This window comes from Sciurus vulgaris (genome assembly GCF_902686455.1).
Source record: "Sciurus vulgaris genome assembly, chromosome: X".
Taxonomy (NCBI): Eukaryota; Metazoa; Chordata; class Mammalia; order Rodentia; family Sciuridae; genus Sciurus; species Sciurus vulgaris.
The window spans coordinates 90842951-90866943 of NC_136471.1; the positions used below are offsets into that span (position 1 = coordinate 90842951).

General features: G+C 35.3%; 1 protein-coding gene and 1 pseudogene across 9 annotated transcripts in view; one reads left to right on the forward strand and one right to left on the reverse strand.

Moving 5' to 3' along the window:
- Nucleotides 1-23993, forward strand: part of WNK3 (WNK lysine deficient protein kinase 3) — a 177132-nt gene that overhangs the window by 146787 nt on the left and 6352 nt on the right. For 7 of the 8 annotated variants that reach the window (XM_079123746.1, XM_079123744.1, XM_079123747.1 and 4 more), the window contains exon 22: nt 20239-20441. In XM_079123746.1, the coding sequence (XP_078979872.1) occupies nt 20239-20441 (203 nt within the window). The remainder of the gene's footprint in view (nt 1-20238; nt 20442-23993) is intronic. The other variant, XM_079123749.1, reaches the window with a different exon arrangement.
- LOC306651127 (syntenin-1-like) lies at nt 4219-12496 on the reverse strand (annotated as a pseudogene). The gene is made up of 2 exons: nt 12446-12496; nt 4219-5636 (listed from the first exon to the last, which is right to left on the reverse strand). The product of its transcript is annotated as a syntenin-1-like (transcript).

Genomic DNA, 23993 nt, shown 5'->3' on the forward strand with positions numbered 1-23993 from the left:
GTATGTTTCTTTCAAGGGAGCTCAAAAAGAGGTCTAGTCTCTCCAGTGTCTTTATTGCTATTGGCTCTTGGCTACCGCAACACTCTGCTGGGGAAAAAGAGGGAGTGGCAATTGCCGCAGATTAAAATATCACAGGCACCAGTAGTTTGTTTTGCATAGACAATTTTCATTTTATATTCTGCCTTTGGATAATTATCAAAGATCTATTATGGTTTGTTTTGGTTGTTTTTGCCCATATTTTGATTATTTTAGAAGACAAATAAGTTCACCTAGGCCCTTACTCTGCACTTGTGGAAATAGATCTCCTCCCTCCATTTATACTGTATAAACAGTGTGGTTGAATTGTTATTATTTCTTTGTAAGTATCTGGAAGAATTTCTTCTTTGGGAGGTTTTAACTACAGCTTTAAATTTGTGTGTGTGTGGGTACCAGGGATTGAACCCAGGGGGTGATCAACCACTGAACCACATCCTCAGGCCTTTTTTAATTTTTTTATTTTGAGATGTGGGCTGGCTAACTTGCTTAGGGGCTTGCTAAGTTGCTGAGACTGGCTTTGGACTTCCCATTCTCTTGCCCCAGGCTCCTGAACTGTTGGGCAAATTTAAAATTTTTAATAGTAGTTATAGGATTCATTAAGTTATATTTCATGGTGGTGAGCTTTGGTAGTTTGTACTTTGGGAGGACTTGTTCCATTTCATCTGTGTTGAGTTTTTGCATTTAGAACTGTTCATTATCGGTATAGTATCTGACAAATTCATGGTAACATCTTTTCATTCCTGATATTCATAATTTTATCTTCCTTCTCTTTTTTTTCTTTGTCAATTTTGATAGGGGTTTATCGGTTTTCCTATTTTTACAAGGATATATTTTGTCTTTTTTTCAGGGGGTTGGGTACTGGGGATTGAACCCAGTGGTGCACTTCCATTGAGCTAGATCCCAAGCCTTTTTTTTTTTTTTTTTTTTTTTTTGAGACAGCATCTCACTAAGTTACTTAGTCTCACTCAGTTGCTGAGGCTGGTCTTGAACTTGTGATCCTCCTGAGTCAGTGAACAAGAATATAGTTTTTGCCTTTATTAATTTTCTCTTTTAAAATTTTTTTCTCTTTTCTTTCTTTGGTTCTGGGGATTGAACCCAGGGGCATTTTACCAATGAACTACATCCCAGCCCTTAATATTTTTTATTTTATTTCAAGTCAGGTTTTCATTAAATTGCTGTAGGTCTCACTAAGATTCTGAGTGTGGCCTCGATCTTGTGATCTTCCTGCCTTAGCCTCTCTAGTTGCTGGGATTACAGGCATGCACCATCAGACCCAGATCTTATTTTAAATTTTACAGGGCTAGGAGTGTAGCTCAGTGGTAGAACATCTTGTGTATTGCTTACTCTAATCCTAGAAGCAGTCATTTCTATAAGGAGCCCTAATTCCTTTCATAGGAGAATGGTATTAGGGTTCTTGAGCTATCATTGATTCTAGGCTCTCTTAGCTGACATATAAGGAATCACAGAGATACACCTAAATATATATATGTATATGTACCCACATCTATGAATATTTCTGTATATAGCCTTATATATCTACATTAAAGTAAACTTCAATTCATATTGGTATCTCCAGTTCTCCATTATGACATGGATCATTCTACCCTTCTCTACTTGTCTATCTATTTAACATCCTAGTTCAGCAGAGAGAAACTTGTCCCCCACCATCCTTTATCTCTTTACTGAATTGTTCAGTTACAGTATATAGGTGTAGTACTATGAAAATTGTTAACTCCCCCAGTTATAAACACCCTTATCAACTAAAATACAATGCCTATGAAAAATTTGGGGATTTTTTGCCTTTAGTATTATAGGTGCCATTCATTTCCACAGTTAAATCATTTGGCACCTGTTCCCAAGACTTGTTAATTCAGATTACTTCATACTTTGGGAATATGATTAGATTCTTTGGTCAAAATCTACATTCCATTCTCAGATTCCTGACTTGCTAAATGACTTTTTGTAAAGTCACATACAGTACAGTTTACTGTTTGTTTTCTAGCATTGCTTTAGTATTTTTTTCTGGTGCAGGTAGGGTAAAGGAGAACCTATCACACCTATAAAATTTTTAAAAATTGTATTATTTTAAATTGACACAATGTAATCATACATATTTATGGGGTACAGCATGACAATTCAATAAATGTATACAACATGTAATGATCAGATCAAGGTAATTGGCATATCATCACCTCAGACATTTATCATATCATTGAGACCATTCAAAACCTCCCTACTAACTATTTTGAAATAATTCACTTGTCAACCAAAGTTATCCTATTGTCCTATAAAACAGTAGAGGTTATTCCTCATATCCAACTGCACTTATAAACATTAACAACCTTACCTCTGACCCTCCTTCACCCACCCTTCCCAAGTTGCCTAACGTTTGATTATTTAAGTTCCAAATAGTTCTGATTTCCTTGAGACTATTCTTTGATCCATGAGCTATTTGATCCATGGATTATTTAATTTTCACATGCTTGGAAAATTATCTATTATTAATTATGACAGAGGACATATTTTTAACAGTTTCAGTTCTTACCAATTTAAGGTTGTGCCCTTTTTTTTTTTTTTTTTTTTTTACTAAAACTGACCTTTATTTGTTGTACTAAAACTTTTTATTGAGGTTGGTTTTATGGTATTTGGTCTATCTTGATGAGTATTCCACATGCAATTGAAAATAATACCTGTCCTCCTATTGTTGAGTAGATTATTCTATAACTATCAGATAGTTCTGCGTGTTAGTGATATTATTCAATTCTATATACTTGCTCATTGTGTTTATTGATACAAGACTAGAGATGACTCATCTGTACTTGTCTATGTTTTTCCTTTTAGTTCTCTCAGGGTTGTTTTTTTCTTTTTAATATATTTTAGATGTTGGTGCTAAGAATCGAACCTAGTGCCTCACACATACCAGGCAAATGCTCCACCACTGAGCCACAACCCCAACCCTGTGGGGTTTTTAATTGATTCATTATAATTATACATAATACTGGAATTAATTATGCCATATTTGTACATGCACATAATATAATTTGATCAATTTCATTCTCCTGTAATTTCACCTACCTTCCTCTCTCCCTGATCCACATGCCACACTTTACCAAGCCCCCTTCTATTATTTTACTTTAATTATATTTATTATATAATTATTTAATCATATTAAATTGTCATATTTAATTATCTATGTATTTCATTGTAGTATATTCATATATATATATAGCACAGTTTCATGGATTTCATTCCCTAGTACTTTCCCATGCCCTCCCTTCTTCTCTTCCTCTTTATCCCCTTCTTCTACTCTATTGGTCTTACTTGTATTTTCATGAGATGTCCTCCCTGCCTTGCCTTTTGGAAATATTCCTTTTCTCTCCCTTTCTACTTTCCATATGAGAGAAAATATTAGACCCTTGATTCTCTGAGTCTGACTTATATCACTTAGCACCATGTTCTCCAATTCCTTCCACTTACCACAAATGACATAATTTCTTCTTTATGGCCAAGTAAACTCTTGTGTATATCACATTTTCATTATGAATTCATCTGTTGATGGACATATAGGCTGGTTCCATAGCTAGGCTATCATGGATTATGCTGCCATATACATTAATATTCATGTATTACTATAATATACTGGATATAGATCCTTGGGATGAATGCCAAGGAGTGGGACAACTGGGTCATATGGTGGTTCCAGTACTAATCTTTTTTTTAACTTTATACATATTTAATTAAAATAGGATAGGCATAAATCAAAAAGAAAAAAGGATAAAGTGTCACTGCCATTTTGTTTTCAAGAAGGAGTCAGTCAGGGGACAACAAATTATCAAGAAAACGTTCTGAGAGCATTCTGAAGTAGCTAGGTTACACAAAATTAAGATTCAAATGCCAAAATTAAGTATTATCTCACTTAATCCACAAATGAAAAAAGGAGTCCAAAGGTTATCCTGTTTAGTATAAGAATTTTTACATTAAATATATAGCGATTTGTTTTTCAGAAAGTGATACTGGCAAATTTTAGAAGAAAGAAATTTCCATTATGAAATGACTAGAAAATCTCAACTACAACTAAGCAGCTATGCCATAGCTCAGTAAGTACCATTAAACTGTTATGGGCTAGTGTACATTTCAGTTTAATATACAACTACATTTTGGGTTTTAGAAAGGCAGCAATAATTATATTTTGGCTTTTATTCTAGATACTTAACACAGTTAAGGCGACAGTTCAAGCATTATTAAGTGAAGGTAGTTAAAATTTAATGACAATCATTACAATCTCTGGCAACCTACATACACTGTAATGCTTACATGGAACGAAATCAGTGTTACTTAATTGGTGTCATACACACACACACACACACACACAATTTAAACTATCAAAGACAATCACCCTAAATGTACTATGGTAACATGTTAAAAATGTAAATACAACAGACAACAAAAGTAACATGAACACACTGTTCATTACTTAGGAGACAAGTGACTGCTTATCACACAAAATTAAACCTTTATCAGTCATCCTAATCACAATGGCTTATAAAAGCATCAGGTTCCCAGTAGAGAAACTATTCTAGGAAAGTCAGTAAATCTTTTGAAAGTTTCATATCTGTAAAATCACGATAAGGCTACAACTATCTTGAAATCTGAAGAAAGTATCAGATGCAACAGTAAGGTTCCCAGCCATGTTGTATAGAAAGGTCCTCATGCAGCATATGTTCCCTGGCTCCAGGAAAGCTTCATGTGCATAACGCAGAAGTTGCCGAAGAAGGAAATTGGAGAAGTTCACCTGTGTTTACACTGTGCTATGACTTAAACCTCAGGAGTGGTGTGATCCATCAGCCTTTTCATAATGCTCAGTGCCATCCGTTTAATAATGTGCTCAAAGATAAAACCAGACATGATTGTGATGGTAACTCCAGTCCCTGATGTTGACAGTATGTCTGCAATTTGAGAGTTCTTCAAACCAATGACATTCTGCCTGTTGATTTCACAGATGTTATGTTCGGTGAGACTATTTCTGGCTTCAAAACTATCTTTCAATATGGATGTTATTTTTCCATTTTTAAAGATAAAACCAACATGTCCAGTACTATACTTGTGCATGGCAATTGTGCGTTCAAAGGGTTTGAGCACCTTGTGTGATTTATCAGAGTGCCAGCCTGCACAGTTTTCACTACTTATATGCAGCACCTGGTCCCCAAATCTCAGACCAACTAATGAGGCTGGAGAATTAGCCTGGACTTCACGAATCCCTTGCTTAATCTCTGCTCTACAAATTCCAACATCATTACCGGTTACAGGAGCCACCATATAATTCATACTGGAAGGCCTTGCTACCAACCCCTGAACTCGTGCTCCAGGGACCATGGCCATATTTGCATGCATTTCTTCATCATTTAAACTCAGGCCTATGCACTGGAAGAGCTCTGGATACAGTTTAGGATAGAGATTTCCATCTTGAGAGATGGAGCAGAAGCTTCTGACAAAATTGCTGGGTTGGCAGGGTTTGCAGAAAAGGCAGTTTGAGCCTGAATTACTTTTTCTACCTTCAAATCTTCAAGAGATGGATAGAGAGATATTTTTGTAGGATTTTTCTAGGACACAAGCACCGGCTCCCGCCGCCACTGCTGCCTCCAGTCACTCTTCATTACTGATCTTTAGAGGACTCTCATACTGCTTATCAAAGTGGTTACACTAATTTGCAGTCCCATCAACAATGTATAACTGTACCTTTCCCCCATCCTTACCAACAAATATTGTTCTTTGTATTGTTGCTGGTTGCTGTTCTAACTGGAGTGAGATGATTTGTTAATATAGTTTTGATTGGCCTTTTCCAGATGGCTAAGGATGTTGATCATTTGTATTTTTCTTTTAAAAAATGTGTTATTAGTTCTTTTGCCCATTTGGTTGTTGGATTATTAATTTTCTGGTGTTAAATTTTTTGAATTCTTTGCTATTCTGAATATTCTTTCCCTTTCAGAGCAGTAGCTGACAAAGATTTTTTTCCCATTCTGCAGGCTCTCTTTTCATGCTCTTAATTGTTTTGTTTGCTGTACAGAAGCTTTTTAATTTGATGCCATCTCACTTATTGATTCTTAGTTTTATTGCTTGAACTGTAGGGGTCTTGTTAAAGAAATTAGTGCCTCTGCCAATATGTTGGAGTGCTACCCCTGTTTTCTTCTAGTAGTTGCATTGTTTCTGGTCTAATGTCTAGGTCTTTGTTCCATTTTGAGTTGATCTTGTGCAGGGTGAGAAAGGGGTCTAGTTTTAGTCTTCTACATATGGATATCCAGTTTTCCCAGCACCATTTGTTAAAAAGACTACTTTTTCTCCCATGCATATTTTGGGTACTTTTTTCAAGAATCACATAACTATATGTGTGGGATTTGTTTCTGTCTTCCATTCCATTCTACTGGTCTTCCTATCTACTTTTATGCCCATACCATGCTGTTTTGTTAGTATAGTTCTGTATTACAATTTGAGATCAAGTATTATGGATGCCTTCAGTGTCACTCTTACTGCTTAGGATTCCTTTGACTATTCTGAGTCTTTTATTCTTCCAAATTAAGTTTAGGATTGTTTTATCTAGTTCTGTGAAGAATGATGCTAGTATTTTGATGGGGATTGCATTGAATCTGTGGATCACTTTTGGTAATATGGTCAATTAGATAATATTAATTCTGCCTATCCATAAACATTGGAGTTCTTTCCATCTTCTAAGTTCCTCTCCATTTTTTTCTATAATGTTCTATAATTTTCATTGTAGAGTAGTTCTTTCACCTCCTTATTTAGTTTGATTCCTGGGGGGGTTTTTAATTCATTTTTATTGTAAACAAATGGGATACATCTTGTTTCTCTGTTTGTACATGAAGTAGAGGCATACCATTTGTGTAATCATACATTTACCTAGGGTAATAGTTTATGATTCATTCTGTTATCCCCCCCATGGGGGTTTCTTTAGGCTCTTGTGAGCAAAAATAGTTTTCTTGACTTCTTTCTCAGCAGATTTATTACTGGATTATAGAAAAGCTATTGATTTTCATATGCTGATCTTGCATTCTACAACCTTACTGAATTTGTTTATCAGATCTAGAAGTCTTTTGGTGGAGTTTTTTGGTCTTCTAAGTATAGGACCATGTATAAGCAAACACAGTTTGATTTCTTCTTTTGTTATTTATATCCCTATAATTTCCTCCTCCTGCCTGATTGCTCTTGGTAGAGTTCCAAGAACTATATTGCATAGGGTTGGTGAGAGTAGATGGACATCTTGTTTTATTTCTTGTTTCATCAGAAATGCTTTCAATTTTTCTTTGTTCAATATGATGTTGGCTTTGAGGTTTTCATATGTAGCCTTAATAATATTGAGGTTAGTTCCTTCTATCCCTGTTTTCTTAACTCTTTTTAACATGGATGGTTCCTGGATTTTGTCAGAGACTACTTCTGCAACTTTTGAAATGATTGTGTGATTTTTGTGCTTGATTTTGTTTATGTGATGAATTATATTTGTTGATTTATATATGTTAAATCAACCTTGCATCCCTGGGATAAAACCGGTCTGATCATGTGGTACAGCCATCTTAGTCATTTTTAAATTTGGATAACTAATATTTTATTAAGAATTTGTGCAGCTGTGTTCATCTGGAATATTAGTCTATAGTTTACTTTCTGTGAGGTGTCTTCATGTGCTTTTGGTATCAGGGTGATACTGGCTGCTTAGAATGAATTTGGAAGTGTTTGTTCCTTTTTTCTGTTTCATAGAATCATTTGAGGAGTATGGGCATTACTTCTTCATTAATGGTCTGGTAGAATTCAGTTGAGAATTCAAACTTTTGTTTGTTGGAAGGCTTTTAATTGTTGCTTCAATCTCATTTCTTATTATTAGTCTGTTTAGGTTTCCTGTATCCTCTTAATTCAATTTTGGTAGGTCATATGTATCTAGAAATTTGTCAATATCTTCTAGGTTTTCCAATTTATTGAAATATAAAAATATTCCCAATGATTCTCTGGCTTGCAGAAATATCTGTGGTGATAGCACCTTTTTAATCTCTTAATTTCATTATTGAGGCTTGGAAAAATGTCTGTTATTTCACTGCATAGGTTCTGAATGCCATTATCCTGTATCTCCATTCCTCTTCTATTCACAGTGATTCTTATATTTGTTCTCAGTGTTGTTCCAGAGTTTTCGTATGTTTCGTTCATGGTTTATTTATTTATTTATTCATTCATTCATTCATTCTGTAGCACACACTGATTATTTAAGTTTCATATACCCTGTCTTCAAGGTCTGAAGTTGTTTTCCATATATTCTAATCATTTGGTGATCCTTTCAAGTATATTTTTAGTTGATTTATTATGTCTTTCCTGGCGGTTTATTTGGTTTCTTCTTAGAGTGTCCATCTCTTTAGTGAAATGATCTTTTATGTCCTATATTTACTCTCTTAATTTGTTCCTGAGATCTTTTATCTCATTAATCGTTTTTTTCCCCCCGTGGGACTGGGGATCGAACTCAGGGCCTTGTGCTTGCAAGGCAAGCACTCTACCAACTGAGCTATCTCCCCAGCCCTTCATTAATCTTTTTTTACAAACAATTTTGCAGTCTTTTTCTGGAATTCCATCCCCTCAATATTTGTGTGTTCCTTTTTGGGGGAATTATAAATTCTCCAGGAAGACTTATTTGTCTGTTTCCTCATGTTTCCAGAGGTATTAGATTAACACATCTTTTGGGATGAATTCCTTTTCCTCTTCTATGGGGGTATCCTTTGGTGTATAGTTATCTCTTTTATAATAAATCCTGTGTTTTTGATATATCTTACGTTCAACACCCAAATTCAATGTAATCCAAGTGTTAATTTCAATTACAAGTGCTCTCAATTTCCTGCTCCAGGACTGGGGACATAGCTTAGTTTTAATTCACTCTCGAAGTGTTGCTACAACACTGGCTTCCCTTGATTCCGCATCTTGGAATCTGATTTTGCTGAGGGTCACATACCTCAGAGTGGGACCTCAGGTGCCCCTAAGCCATTCCTACCTGGGGCCTTGTTAGTTTGTGATTTTTGTCTCCTCTACTCTATGTAAAGTATTATTGAAGCTTGAACAGGATGAATTTGTATGTGGAGCATGGTATGGCTGTTACTTGGATGAGTTGTAGGTGATAATGTAGGTGTAGCTTAGTAGTAGACTACTCGTAATGTCATAGTTGTGAAGCTGGGGTTGTGGCTCAGTGGTAGAGCACTTGCCTGGCAAATATGAGGCACTGGGTTCGATCTTCAGCACCTCATAAAAATAAATAAATAAAATAAAGTCATTGTGTCCATCTACAACAAAAAATTTAAAAATATTATAGTAGCTTCCTAGCCACTTTCAAAAAAAGGGGAAACAAACAATGGCTAGACCAGCAGTGAACACTATACAGCATTAAAGTAAATGCCTGGTACCTACTATGACATATACAACACTAATTAACCCTAAAATAGGAATGGTAGGGTCAGCAGTTAACAATAGCAACAATAAACAGCTGTGAATTAGATCTGGCATTAAAGAGCAAGTGTCAACTCTGCCATCTATAGTACTAATAACCACAAAATGAATGGTGCCAGCAGGAATTATATAAACTCAATAGTTACAAAAGATATTAAAATTAAGTTGATTAAGAGGAAAGAAGTGTCAAAATGCATTCTATTGCCATGTATAACTAATTAGAACAAATTTAAAAAGGGAAAATAGAGGAAAGAAAATGGGAAAGAAGGCAAAAGAAAGTTCAAAATATTCAAAAAGTGGATGAGGGAGAGAAGAATAGAGTGATGGCTATAAAGAAGAAGGAGAATTGAAAAAACTAAAACTAAATAGAGAAAGAGAAAAGAGAATTTGACTATTGGGGCAAAAAGAAGAGGTAAGGTAATTAGTAAAATAAAAACAAAAGCAATAACAAAATATCCAAAAAGCAAACCAAAACAAATGGAAAAATTATCCTAACCCTCCAAAAACCAAGAAAATAATGAACTGTTGAACAAAAGTGATAAAAATGGAGATATATATACATATATAAAAAAGTGAAAAAAAAATTCACAATGAAGGGATTGTCTCCTCTGAAGTGGTGAAGGATGGATGTTCTCTGCCTGTGCCATTCTATCCTCCTTTCTATTTCTTCTTGGCCTGCTTATCCTTTATGGTAAGGGTTGTATTTTTTAAACCTGTCTTCTCTTTTGGTGATCTGCCAGCTGGTGTTGCCTGGAATTGAAGCTTGTTGTAATAGCTCTCAGCTTTCCTTCTCACCAGTATAAGATTGGACAAAATGTGAAGTACTGACAATTTAAGTTTTGTTCAGATAGACTAGATTGATGTGCTCCCAGGACATGGCTGATCAGAATTCTAAATGGGAAGTTTCAGTGTCTGGCTTTTAACTCTGATTGGAACTTCACAACTTTCATGGGTTGTATCTGTTCCAGAGATTAGAATACCACACCCCAGAGTGGGGCATGTGACTATGTCTGCTGGGTGTCTGGATGTCAGGGATCACCAGGTATTCTACTTTCAGGGTAAGGTAATAACCCTCCAAAGATTTCATATTCTCTACCACTCATGAGTAGATCATGATCTGGGTTCCCTACATCAGATCCCACATTCATTCAAGCCTATCAGACCCAAAGAGAAAGCAAGTCATCCTGCCCTCTGTATCCTGAGTCTCTACTCCCCTGGGTACGATCCTCTCTGTGCTCCTTTCATTTGCACCCCAGGGACGCTCTAGGCCCCACATCAGGTGCTCGCTAGGACAGTCTGGCAATGCTTTCTGGGATCTCCCAGGTTCCCACAGCATGAACTTACAACACGGCCACATCAAGATGGCTCCCCACTTCAGCTCTCTACTCCTTCTCCAAGAAACAGAACACTTTCAAACTCCAGCTTACTGCACAGCCTCTGCTTTAGTTAAGATCATATTACCTGGCTGTTCCACACATTCTTCTGTGCCAGTTTGCTATGTCTCTCTTTCTGCCTGTTACCTGTCCCCTCAAAGGTAAACTGATGCTGCTTGTGCTATCAGCCTGACTCCAAAGTTCTTTTTCTTGTGTGGGTTCAGAGCATCCAAATTTCAATCTCTGATTCTCTGACTGATATTGGATTTCACTGAATTCCCTCTCACCCACTTTGCTGAGAAGTTGTATTCCTGGTGCTTAGATCCTGAACCAGGGAGCAACTGGAAAATGCACCCTTCTTCTCTTCTGCCATCTTTGGTTTCTAGTTTTGACAATTTTTGCCTCATGCATTTATAAGCTCTTTTGTTAGTTGCATAACATTTGGCATTATTACATTTTCTTTGGAATTGCTTCTTTTTATTATATGTAATGTCCTCATATATTTTTTTTATTTTTTATGGTACTGGGGAATAAACCCCATATCTTGTGCATTGAGATACATACCCAGCCTTATTTGTTTGTTTGTTTTGTATTTCAGGCAGGGCCTCACTAAGTTGCCCAGGCTGACCTCAAATTTGCAGTCCTCTTTTCTCAGCCTCCTGAATACCTGAGCCATTATGCCCAGCATATAATAGCCTCTTTATCCTTGGTATATTTGTTTGCCTTGGTATCTACTATGTCTGAAATTAATAATATACTCATTCTTTCTTTTGACTTAGTGTTTTTGTGGTATATCCTTTACACTGCTTTCATTTTAACCTAACTCTGTTATTATATATGAAGTGATTTTTTTGCCACTTGCATAGCAGTCAAATCACTTATCTATAAACCCAGCCCTGAAATCAGTTTCTTGCACACATCTTATGGTCATTTTTTTAAAAAATCCATTCTTACACTCTCTTTCCATTGTTTGTAAGTAATTTAATGTAAACATTAAATATTTTGAAATGTCTAAACCTTTTTAAATATTTTAGTTGTAGATGGACACAATGCCTTTCTTTTATTTATTTTTATGTGGTGCTGAGGATCAAACCCAGTGCCTCACACGTGCTAAGCAAGTGCTCTACCATTGAGTCACAACCCCAGTTTTATCTAAAATATTTAACTTAAACAATATGCCTAAATTTTGTTTTACCATTTTATATTTTTTCCCAATTTTTGTTTTTTCCCTTTTCATTTGTTTATTTGGTTTCTTCCCTGAACATAATTTAGTATTTCATTTCAATTTACCTATTATGTTCTTTATTTATCTCCTTGTAGATTGTTTTCATGGCGTTCTAGGGATTATAATATACATAACTAACTTTTCAATCTATTTGAAAACAACATTTTATCACTTCAAGTGGAATGCATAACCTTAAATCCACATAGCACCCTTTACCCTCCCTTCTTAATATTGTCTAATGTATTACATTTATATACATGGAAAACTCCAGCACATGGTGTCATAATTTTTTCCACTTGAATTTCATAACTCAGAAAAACACATTTACCTCAGTAACCACAATTTCTGTTGGTCTTCCTGCATTCCTGTTTTTCCACATTTCCTACTGGTATAATTCCACTGTTTCAAGATTTTTATCCTTTAGCCTTTCTTTTAGAGCAGGTCTCTTGGTGACAAGATTCTCTTAACTTTTTTCAATTGTGAATGTCTTTATTCACCCACACTCCTGAAGGAATACTTTTGCTGTATATAGATTTCTCAGTTGACAGTTATGTTATACTACTCCTTCTGGCTTACATAGTTTGTGATTTTAAAAATCCACAGTAATTTGAATCTTTCTTTTTCCAGTATGAATGCATTATTTTTTGTTGATTGCTTTCAGAACTTTTCCTTCTCTTTAATTTTTAGCAGTTTTTGTACTCGAGTTCAGCAATTATTATGTTTGGACATGAGTGTCTTTGTGCTTATTCCTGTTTGGGGTTCTTTGAGCTTTTTGAATATGTAGGTTTATGTCCTTTGTCAAATTTGGCAAGTTTTCATCTTTTTTTTTTTTTTCTTATCACACTCTTTTTACTCTCCTTTTGGAATTCTGATGACTCAATTTTTAGACCTTTTGTTTTTGTCCTATACTGTCTGTTAGTTTTTGTTCATGTTTGGATTTTACAGTCTTTCTTCTTGCTGCTGTTCAAATTGAGAACTCTGTTATTTCTCTTCTGTTAAACCTATTCAGGGAAGATTTTTTTTTATTATTTTGCATGCATTTTTGACTAACATTTTATTTACCTTCTTTTGATCCTCTGTTTCTTAGTTTTCGCTGTTTTTGTCATTGATTTCAAGAGTTTTCGTGATTATTTGAGCATATTAATAATAGCTGTTTTAACTTTTTGTCATACAGTTCCAACATCTGTACCATCTTGACATTAATATTATCTTTGTTTCTATGTGAGTTGAAATTATTTGGTTCTTTGTATGCTAAGCCATAGCTGCACTGATCGGGGGCAGGGACCTCTCCCTCGATTTGGCTTCTCTGATCTTTCACAGAGGCTGAAGACAGTCTACCACAGAATTGCTTGTGGGCTAGGATGGGGAATAGAAAAAAGATGACAAAATAAAGGTGGGGGATTTCCGTATTCTTACATTAATATTGGAAGTTCTTTTCTCATTTTGTATGCCAGAAATAGAGGATTTCTTCTAGTGACTTCTCTTATTGAATACCCGCAGTGTTCACTTTTAGGGTTGTCGTGGGATACCAGATGAGAAAAATTGGCAAACTCACTGCCATTTTGATGGTACTTTAAATTTTAGTCAACCTGCCAATATTTACTATTCAGAATTCTCAAATATTTAAGACAGATGAGGTTGGACACCCAAGTAATTTTTAGGAAGTAGGTTTATATAAGCTGCAGTGGTTCAGAGGGGCTAATGCATAAAAATCTCTGGACCCTGAGTCTGGAAATTCTTTTAGATTTATACTCAGTGGGCAAGTAACAGTTGTTCTCTGTTCCATATTGTTAGGCTAGACAGAGGTTTTACAAGTTTTTACCAAGAAAACAGAGATAGTATCTTTTATATAGAAACAAGCTTGAGACAGAGTCTATCACAGCTTTTGTGTGCAATTCTGGCATTTACAAGAAAGAGGAAGCTTCAAACCACACATAGCTCTCTGCAGAAATCCTGCTGACATTCTTTATAAACTCTTATTGACAGGAGGCCTAATTATGGCAGGGGTCTGTTGGGGGCTACTTCAGTTCCATGCATTCTGTCCATAAATGGTCTCCTATTATTTTCAGTATTTTTACAGTCATTGGTTCCCTGCTTACTTCCTCCCTCCTTGTTTTCCCTTTTAAGCCTGGTGTCCTAGGAGTTCCCCCTCTGTGTGCATTGCTCTATGTTCAACCAGAGTTTAAATACTTCAAGCCAGAAGGGCTTCCACTCTGTGCTTATGGTTCTGTGTTGAGCTTAGAGGTCCATTCATATATCAGGCTATTTTTGAGTATGACCCAGCTTTTAGTTTCATTCAGGATCTGTCATGCCTATTCTTTGTATGACCTTGTTCCATAAATCAGTAGTGTGTATGTGGTGTGGGTCATCCATTCTCTGCTATACATGGGAAGCTTTTCTAGTCAACCTGTGAGATGTGTGGAGAATTTGTCAAATCCACTGTGGCTGTCTCACGTCTCAGATCTCTTTAAATACAGGATAATTGAGCTCCTGCTTCTAACATTTGGAATCAAGAGTCCTTTAAGCAGTGGCAAAGTTGTTTTTTTTTTTTCCTCAGCCTGTCCTGTCTAGGTAGAAATGCTTGGCAGCAGATCTGAGCAAGGGCGATATGAACAGCCCTGTGCAACAAGGCTATAGATTGCACAGTTTTTAACTTGAAGTTCAGTCATTTTCATGAATAAACACTTAAAATTTTGTATGCCTTTGAACAGATTCTGGAGTGCTAAAATTATTATTTTAAAATTTTATCCAATTTTATTTCTTTTAAGGGAACCTACTCATTTTTGTCTTTGTAGAAGCCAGAAATTATTTTTAGCAAGTAGGAAGCAAAGTGTCTAATTATTATACTTTCTTTAAATCAATTCATTCATTCAAATATTTAATGTTTAAACACTGTGCTTTAAATTATGTTCATATACATTTCTCAAACAATTTTGCCAGAGAACCCATTTTTTATTTTATTTTTTTAGTTATACATGACACTAGAGTTCATTTTGATATAATTATACAAGCATGGCATATATCCTATTCTAATTAGGACCCCAGTCTTGTGGATGAATTAATGTCAAATTCATTCCACTGTCTTTTTCTTTTCCTATTCCCCTCCCTTCCCTTCATTCCCCTTTGTTTAATCCACTCCATGTTTATTCTGCCCCCCACTGCCTTATTGTATGTTAGCTTCCACATATGAGAGAAATCATTTGACCCTTAGATTTTTCACTTAGCATGATAGTCTCTAAATCTATCCATTTATTGGCAAATGTCATTCTTCTTTATGACTGAGTTATACTCCATTGTGTATATGTACCACACTTTCTTTATCCACTCATCTGTTGAAGGGCACTTAGGTTGCTCAATAATGTAACAAGTGTGAATTGTGCTGCTATAAACTTAGATATGGCTGTATCACTGTAGTATGCTGATTTAAAATCCTTTGGGTATATACCAAGGAGTGGGAATAATTGGGTCAAATAGTGGTTCTATTCCTAGTTTTGTGAGGAATCTCCATACTGCTTTCCACAGTGGTTGCACCAAGTTGCAGTCCCACCAACACTGCATGAGTGTACCCTTTTCCCCACATCCTTGCCAACATCTATTATTATTTCTGTTCTTGATAATTGCCATTCTGGCTGGAGTGAGATGAAATATCAGTGTAGTTTTAATTTGCTTTTCTCTAATTGCTAGAGATGGTGAACGCGTTTTTCATATATTTGTTGATCGTTCGTATTTCTTCATTTAAGAAGTGTCTGTTTAGTTCCTTTTGCCCATTTATTGATTGTGCTGTTTTTATGATGTTAAGGTTTTTGAATTCTTTGTATATCCTGGAAATTAATACCCTATCTGAAGTGCAGATAGCAAAGATTTTCTCCATTTGTAGAATGCATCTTAAGTGGCACTGCCTTAACACAAACACACACACACACACACAAATACACACCACTACTGTCATCCTTTTCTGTCCACAACTACACTTGTTTTGTGGGACATGTGAGTGAATGCATGGTATTATAACATAATGTTATCCACAGTGTATGCGAATATTTAACTCATAATATGAGCACTGTGCTAAACTACAGAATAAAGTTAATATAACAGGCATTACACTGCTATGTTTAGAAAGACACTTGCAACATTGGCCCTTGGTTGGTGTGTGGGAACTTGGTTTTCCTCTGTTACCTAACTGGGAAATAGTTCACTTTGCCTAATTTGAGGGTACAAATAATGTTTTATACTGAATACCTGTTTTGCTTTGGAGTGTCAGAAATTTTGGTATGTGCCTCTGTTACCACTCATTAATGAAAACGTTGGGCACCAGGTCTCTGATGAACTTTCCTGGGGCAGAAACTTGTACACCCTTTCCTGCAATTTTTGTTGTTGAAGAAGGGAGCATGCTCATGTTGGTTGTCCCTTTACAAAAGAAGAGAGAGTCTAAGGAATTTTGTACATAAATTTCTTAAGACTTTTGTCTTTTCCTTAGTCCTATTGTGTATCCTTTCATTGAAAGAAACCTTAGCCATGAATACAACTATATGTTGACACCTGTGAGAAATTCTATTGAATCACAGAATATGTGGGTAGTCTTGGAGGGATGCTAGAAGATAATCATATACATTGATTATCCTCAAAACAACAGTATACATTATCTTAATCCTCAAAATAACTGTTAAGGTGGGTAGCTCCTTATTGGTAAGGAGACTAAGGTAAGTGAGGTTAAGCAACTTCCCTAGGATCTTAATAAATGAGGGAATCCAAACCTGCCTGACTCCAAAGTCCTAGCTCTTTATTATACACTGCACTGCCTCCTAATACCACAGATTGTGTCTGCAGTGATAGTCATGTTGTAGAACGAGACTAGGTGTCAATGGGCCAATGGATAAAAATGTGTTATGTATACACAATGGAGTTTTATTCATCCATAAAGAACAAAATTATTATTTGCAGGTAAATCGATGGAACCAGAGAGCACCTTGTTAAGCAAAATAAGCTGGATTCAAAATGTCAAGATTTGTATGTTTTCTGTCATATGTGGAAGCTGGAGAGAACAAATAGGGCAAAAGATAATCTCACAAAAACAGAAGAAAGACTGGTAGCATAGATCAAAGGGATCAGAGGGAGAAAGGAAAGAAGGATAAAGGGAAGTACTGGGGAAAAAAATTTGCTAAATGACGTTATGTGCCTATATGAATATACCACAATGAAATGCACTATACTGTATAATTATTATGCACCAGTAATTTTTTAAAATTGTGTCTGCAGTGGGTTGAGAGGAGTAAATGGACAATCATCAACAGTGATAGTGGTTTGAGAATGTTTCATGCAGGAGATAGGATTTGGGTTGATCTTAAGGAAAAATGGGCAGGATTAAAATTAAGTGGAGTGGGAAATAGTATTACAAGTAGATAAAATTGCATGCCATTAAGGTATGCAAATGATAAAATGCAAGATGTATTTTGGAGAAAGACTATGTTGGGTAAAATGGAGAGTTGGCACTAAAAAGGTTTTCTTCCATACTTAAAAAAAAAAAAAAAAAAACTTTGACACCTGCCACTACATGTCCATTCTAGTGTTTGGTAATAAGATAATGTGTCTGATTTAACATAAAATTATATATTCAGATTTAATAAGTGAGATGTGTTTATTTAAGAATAATAAATGAGGGACTGGGGATGTAGCTAGAGCTCCATGGTAGAGTGCTTGCTTAGCAAGCATGAGGCCCTGGGTTCAATCCCCAGCACAGCAAAAAAAACAAAACAAAACAAAACAAAAACAGGAAAAAAAGAAGAAGAAATGAAAAAAAAATGAAGTAATATATTTGAGATCCTGTCTGGATTATTTGAAGAAAATGTGGTACCTTTAATAGAAATGTGACATATAAGTGAACTGTCATGTCCAGGACCATGAGAGTTTTGACTCTAGGTGTACTGAACTATTTCTTGAATTTCAGTTAGAAAAGCACATTTAGGAGTTGGGTATGAGTTTGGGATTGCAGAGAGAAATGCAGGTTTGAGATTAGAAATAGAAACATTTGCAGTAGTTTAATAATCATCAAAACTACTGAATATAGGCATTGTCTTGGGGGAAGTTCGGAAAAAACCCAACAAAGAATGAAATGTGGTTTTAGTCTTTTCATCAATAAGAAATGAGTATTAAAGAGTATCTTTGGAGTTCTTATATAATGTTGCTTCCACCTACCATAAACTATTTACAGAAAACTTGTTTTACTGTGCGTTGATCAGGTACTTCCTGGCTTTTAAACTTGAAGTGGTCTTTTATAGTATGATATGAATAGCGAAATCAATAAATAAATGTTCCTACCATTATGAAAAGTATAGTTAGACACCAAATAACATTCAGATAGCATTTTTTCTTCTTATATGATAATGGTTCTTGGTGTGTGTATTTGCAGATGTATATATAGAGATTTCATTTGCCTACTTAGGAGTGGTATTACTCTAGCCCTTTCCACTTAAATACTTGTTTTGGTTTGTTAATCAGTTTTTCCTATACTTCTTGGCTATTGTACTCCAAGTGCAGTAGCCCTCACTGACAGTTAATCTAGTTATATATGAGAATAATCCCAATACTGTATTTTCTCTTAGTACAGAAATGGTCTTAAATTTTAAACAGGGTCATAACAAATGGATAGGAAATGCTTGCATGCTTGCTTAATTAAACCCCTTGTTATATTTATTTATTTATTTATTTAATAATTATTGGGAATTAAACCCAGGTGCATTTAAACACTGTACTCCATCTCCGGCCCTTTTTAAATTTTTATTTTGAGATAGGGTCTCGCTAAGTTGCTTAGGCCCTTGCTACGTTGCTGAGGCTAGCCTCAAATATGCAATCCTCCTGCCTCAACCTCCTGAGTCTCTGGGATGATAGATATGAGCTGCTGTGCCTGGACCTAGAAATACTGTGCTGAAATTTCCCAACTTTATTTCTTAACATTTATTTTAGACCCACTCTGTGATGTTGACTTGTAAATCACTCAGAGCAGTTGGAACTCATGAATCTTTTCTATGAGGACGATTTGGTAAATATGAATAATAGTACTAAATTATAAAGACAGTGTGATGTTCACATTAGGAAACTGCACTGATGCAGTTATCTATAATTGATTTCTTTCATTTATTTGAACATATTATATTCCAGAACTAATGAGGTTCATTAAACCATCTATGTCCTCATTTCCGCTATTCTACATATTCTTTTAAAATTTTAATCATAAACAGAAATATTGGTTAAAAAAATAAAATGTGATTCTAATTTTCTGAAGCTTATTGAAAGTCCATATGGTATATTGAAAAAATAGATTGTGTTTTCCCAGGCTTTCAGGCCTATCTCTGCTGGGTGTTGCTTGCAAGAACTCAGTCTTGTCATTTTACTTCATCTGAGTCGAATTTCCCCATTATAAAACAAGTTATTTTGGCTGTATCTTTAAGGTTCCTTAATGTTTTTCCTGGTAATGAGAAGTAAACCCAGGGTGCTTTACCACTTGCTATCCTCCTTCCTCAGCCTCCTGAGTAGCTGGGATTATAGGCATGTGCCACCATGTACAGCTAAAGTTTTTGTTTGTTTGTTTGCTTTTTTATGGTGCTAGGAATCTAATCCAGGGCCCTCAGGCATGCCAGGCAAGTTTTCTATCACTGAGCTACATCCCTGGCCCTTAAGGTTCCTTTTTTAATGTTACCCGATTCTTCTCCTCCTCCCCCTCCTCTTGAACTCTCCCCCTACTCAGTGGGTTAAAATGGGCCTGGCATATATTAGGCAAGCATTCTCCCACTGAGCTATACTTTCATCCCTGTGATTCTTTAAGTCTTCTAAGTATCTACCTAAGAAAACTGATAAAAAGTTTAAATTTAAAGGAGATTCTGTTTATTATACTTGATGTACACTTAAGGAAACCTTTTAATTTGGCATCCAGACAAGATATTTTGGGGAACGAAAAGGGGTATTACTGCAAGACAACATCTTTAAATCAGAACTATCTCAGGTAAACTAGAATGTCTGTTCACTCTTAATCTGTTCCATGTGTGGTTCTGTTAAATGCATTTTTGGTCAAAGAAGTTATCTCTATCAATTGTAATTCCTTTACATGGTTTCCACTTTATCTTATAGATCCACTATGTGTGGAAAGTAATACAACATCATGCCAGCAATCTCCAGCCAGTAAAAAAGGGATGTTCACTGATGACTTACACAAGCTGGTGGATGACTGGACAAAGGAAACAGTAGGAAATTCTCTTATTAAGCCAAGTTTAAACCAACTTAAACAGAGTCAACAAAAATTAGAGGCAGAAAACTGGAACAAGGTATATGAAGTAAGTTTTTTATACTTAATCCTCATTATTTGTGAGAACTAAAATCATAAAAGTGGATATACTTAGGCCTGTGATTACAGATACTGAGAGAAAGTGGTATGACTCAAAAACATAACTTGTAACCTTGTCTAGATTTTTGATGTCTTTGGGCAAATTATCTTTTAGAACAAGGGTCAGCAAGCTTTCATAAGGAGAACAGCTACTAAATATTTTAGGTTTTGCAAGCCATGCTGTTACAGTTAGGCAAGTCTGTTGTAGTGCAAAAACAGCCTTAGACAACATGTAAAAAAATAGGTTTGGTTTTGTTCCATTAAAATGTGATTTATGACCACAGTGGCAGACCATGTTTTGCTGATCCTTGTTTTAGACTATTCTATGTTAAAAGCAAACAAACAAACATCAATAAAGAAAACATCTGGAATGAGGGTTAATTTGATCTGGTGCCGCAAGAAGAGTTTGCATTTTGAGGGCAAGCTATCCTATATTGCGTGTCAATATTCTTAAAGCCCATTAAGTTAACTATCTTTGGTTAGTATTAGAAATAATTTTAAAGCTGTTTAAGCTAAAATATTCTATGTGTTGATGGAACATATACCCAGTGGCCTTAGGTGTACATGCAAATAAAATGGATAAATATTTCTACAACATATTCTGTGGTAGGAAGAAGGCATGCTTATAAAATAGCATATAATATAATTTATGCAAAATTATACACATTGATACATGTTTATATACATAGAAAAATATGAAAAGCCATGAGGAATATGCTGAATTGGGGAATTTGAGCCTTATATTATTTTTCTGTTTGAATTTTTAAAGTAACATTTTTTCAAACTAAGTGAATCTGTTAAAATATGAATCAAGGCTTAGAATCTGAAACCTCATAATTGAAAGAGCTAAATCTGTGTGGGTCTGGGTTATATTTGTATATATGCATATGTGTGTATACATAGTCATTAAACAGTTCAGTAAACAAAGTATGAAAATGCATTTATTGTTAATTTTGAATAAATATTTTCAAATCCTTTATTTTGCAGACTAGTAGGCAATGTACTGCTTGTGGGCTCTGCATATTTATCTTATTCCTGGCTCAATTTATACACAGATTCTATCACCATTATAAAATTTGGAAGCCTTTAGAGGCAAATTTCAAGATATAAATGCATTTGTTCTGTCAATGAGAGACCTTCTGAATATTTTGTGAATGGAGGCTTTTGTAGACTAGTTGGATGATGATTTATTGCTGTATAATAGAGTCATGTTTGGAGGAAGAGTAGGAAAGAATAGTATGAGTAAAAGTAGTAAAAGTCTTAACAGACTTGGATTCCACTCTCTGCTCAATCATTTACTAGTTCTGTGACTTTAACAAGTCATTTGATCTCTTTTTGGCTCAGTTTTCATGTCTCTCAAACATGGATAATACCTGCCTTACAAGATTGCTTTTTTGGATTAATGAGACAGCACTTCTAAAGCTGTACCTTTATAGGTGTTACATACTAGGGTACCCTATATATGGTAGTTATTTTTGTATTTTTAGGGTCAGTTGATTATATCTTTGTGTAGCAAGTCCATCTCATTAATGTTCTTGCATGTTACTGTTCTGTAGTCTTACTTAGACATTTTTGTTTGCACAACAATCATGTACCAAGCACTTCACTGTGTGCCAGTCCTTTGCTAGACACATAATTGGTGAGTTAAAACAAGTATAGTCCCTATCCTTGTGGAACTTATACTTTGGTGAGACAGAAATTAGCAGACATACATAGGTAAATGTACAATTGCAACTGTAATAAGAACTACAGAAGAAAGATATAGGGATGATACCACAGTGGGGAAACTGGGCTTAGGAAAAGAAAGTCATGGAAAGTTTCCCTAAGAAAGCAATGATTTGGCTGAAAAATGGAGGAGGAGTTAACTGGATGCAAAGAGGAATAAATATGATTCTAAGCAGAAGAAATAGCATATGCAAAAGCCCTGTCTGAAGAAAGGATCATGAAAGAGTAAAAGTAGGCCAGTATGGCTCAAGTGAAGAGAGCAAGGAGTTGGTGCACAGTGAATCTTAAGGAAGTAGATAGTGTCTACTGGTGATGAAGGGGCTGGGGCATACCTGAAGCAAGAAGACAATATATGTGGAGCTTATGGTAGATGTTGGCTGACTAGTCAAGAGTTAGTCACAGTAGTTACAATAAGGGGAAGTTAAGTTGAGAAGGAGGGAACAGATTCTGAGAAATACTTAAGAGATATAATGGACAAGATTTGGTAATGGAGTCGCTGTATGGCAGAGGGGGAGGTGTCACAGCTAGGTTTCAACCACACATAACTGGATTTCATTCCATGGTACCAGTCACAAAAAGGGGCACATATCCAGTGTGTTTTGGTAGGGAAAGATTACAAGTTTGGTTTCGGACACTTGAATTAGAGATACTTTTGAAACATTCAAAAGAGATTTATAACTTCTCTAATTCAATCTTTTAAAAAAGAATAAATATCTTATTGTTTATAAAATAATACTTACCAAAGAAAAGTATAAGTTTTAAAATAGCACCTTCAAATCTCACCACCTAGAAGTAGTTGTCATCAACTTTAGATAAGCATCATTTCAGATTTCTTTCTATGTCTATATATGGATACATGGAAACAACTTTATAAAAAATGTGATCATAATATAGATGCTGTTTTGAATCATAAGTTTTACATTTACATTAGCAGAAGGAAAACACTGATATGAAGAAGAGATGGCTGAACTTTAAATAAATGGTTTCCATCTCAAGAGATACTGTCATTCATTTTTGAGTCAAACTAAAAACCTTTACCCTAAATTGAAAGTTTCTAACTAATATTGAAAATTTTGCTTTAGGTTGACAATTCACTTTACAAGAACTAAGCATGAGACTTATAAGAAAATTGCTTATATCCATTAGAACTATTATTCCCATGTCCACAAGATTTCTGTAATCTCTATGTGAATAGTTACAATACAATATAAGAAGTCAGGCAGGAATATATTTTCTTAATACTGCCAAAAATATAATTGTTGGGTTGGGGATATAGCTCAGTTGGTAGAGTGTTTGCTTCATAAGCACAAGATCCTGGGTTCAATCCCCAGCACCAAAAAAAAAAAAAAAAATATATATATATATAAAATTGCCTCATTTGTCATCAGTTTAACAACTTAAGAATATAGCAGAAATGTCAGAATTTAAGATAATAGAAGTGGGTAGGAAAATGACATTTATTGCGCACCAACTATATGCCAGGTTTCCCCTCCTGCTACACTAAACTATGCTCCTCTCTCTCCAAAGAATTATATAGTAAGATGGACTATTCTTGCCCATAACACTGTACAAAGGCATGCTGGGAACTGACATAAGGAAGTAAGAATAGAAAGGTAGGGCTAACATGAGGAAAAGAGGGAATAAAATATGAATGAGAATTTAGTATTGGCCTTGAAGTTAGTTGGAACTGTGTTTCAATCCCCACCTCACTATTAACTTGCTTAGTGCTGTTGGATAGAGTTATCAGTTTTGAGATTCTGTTTCCTTGTCTGAAAGT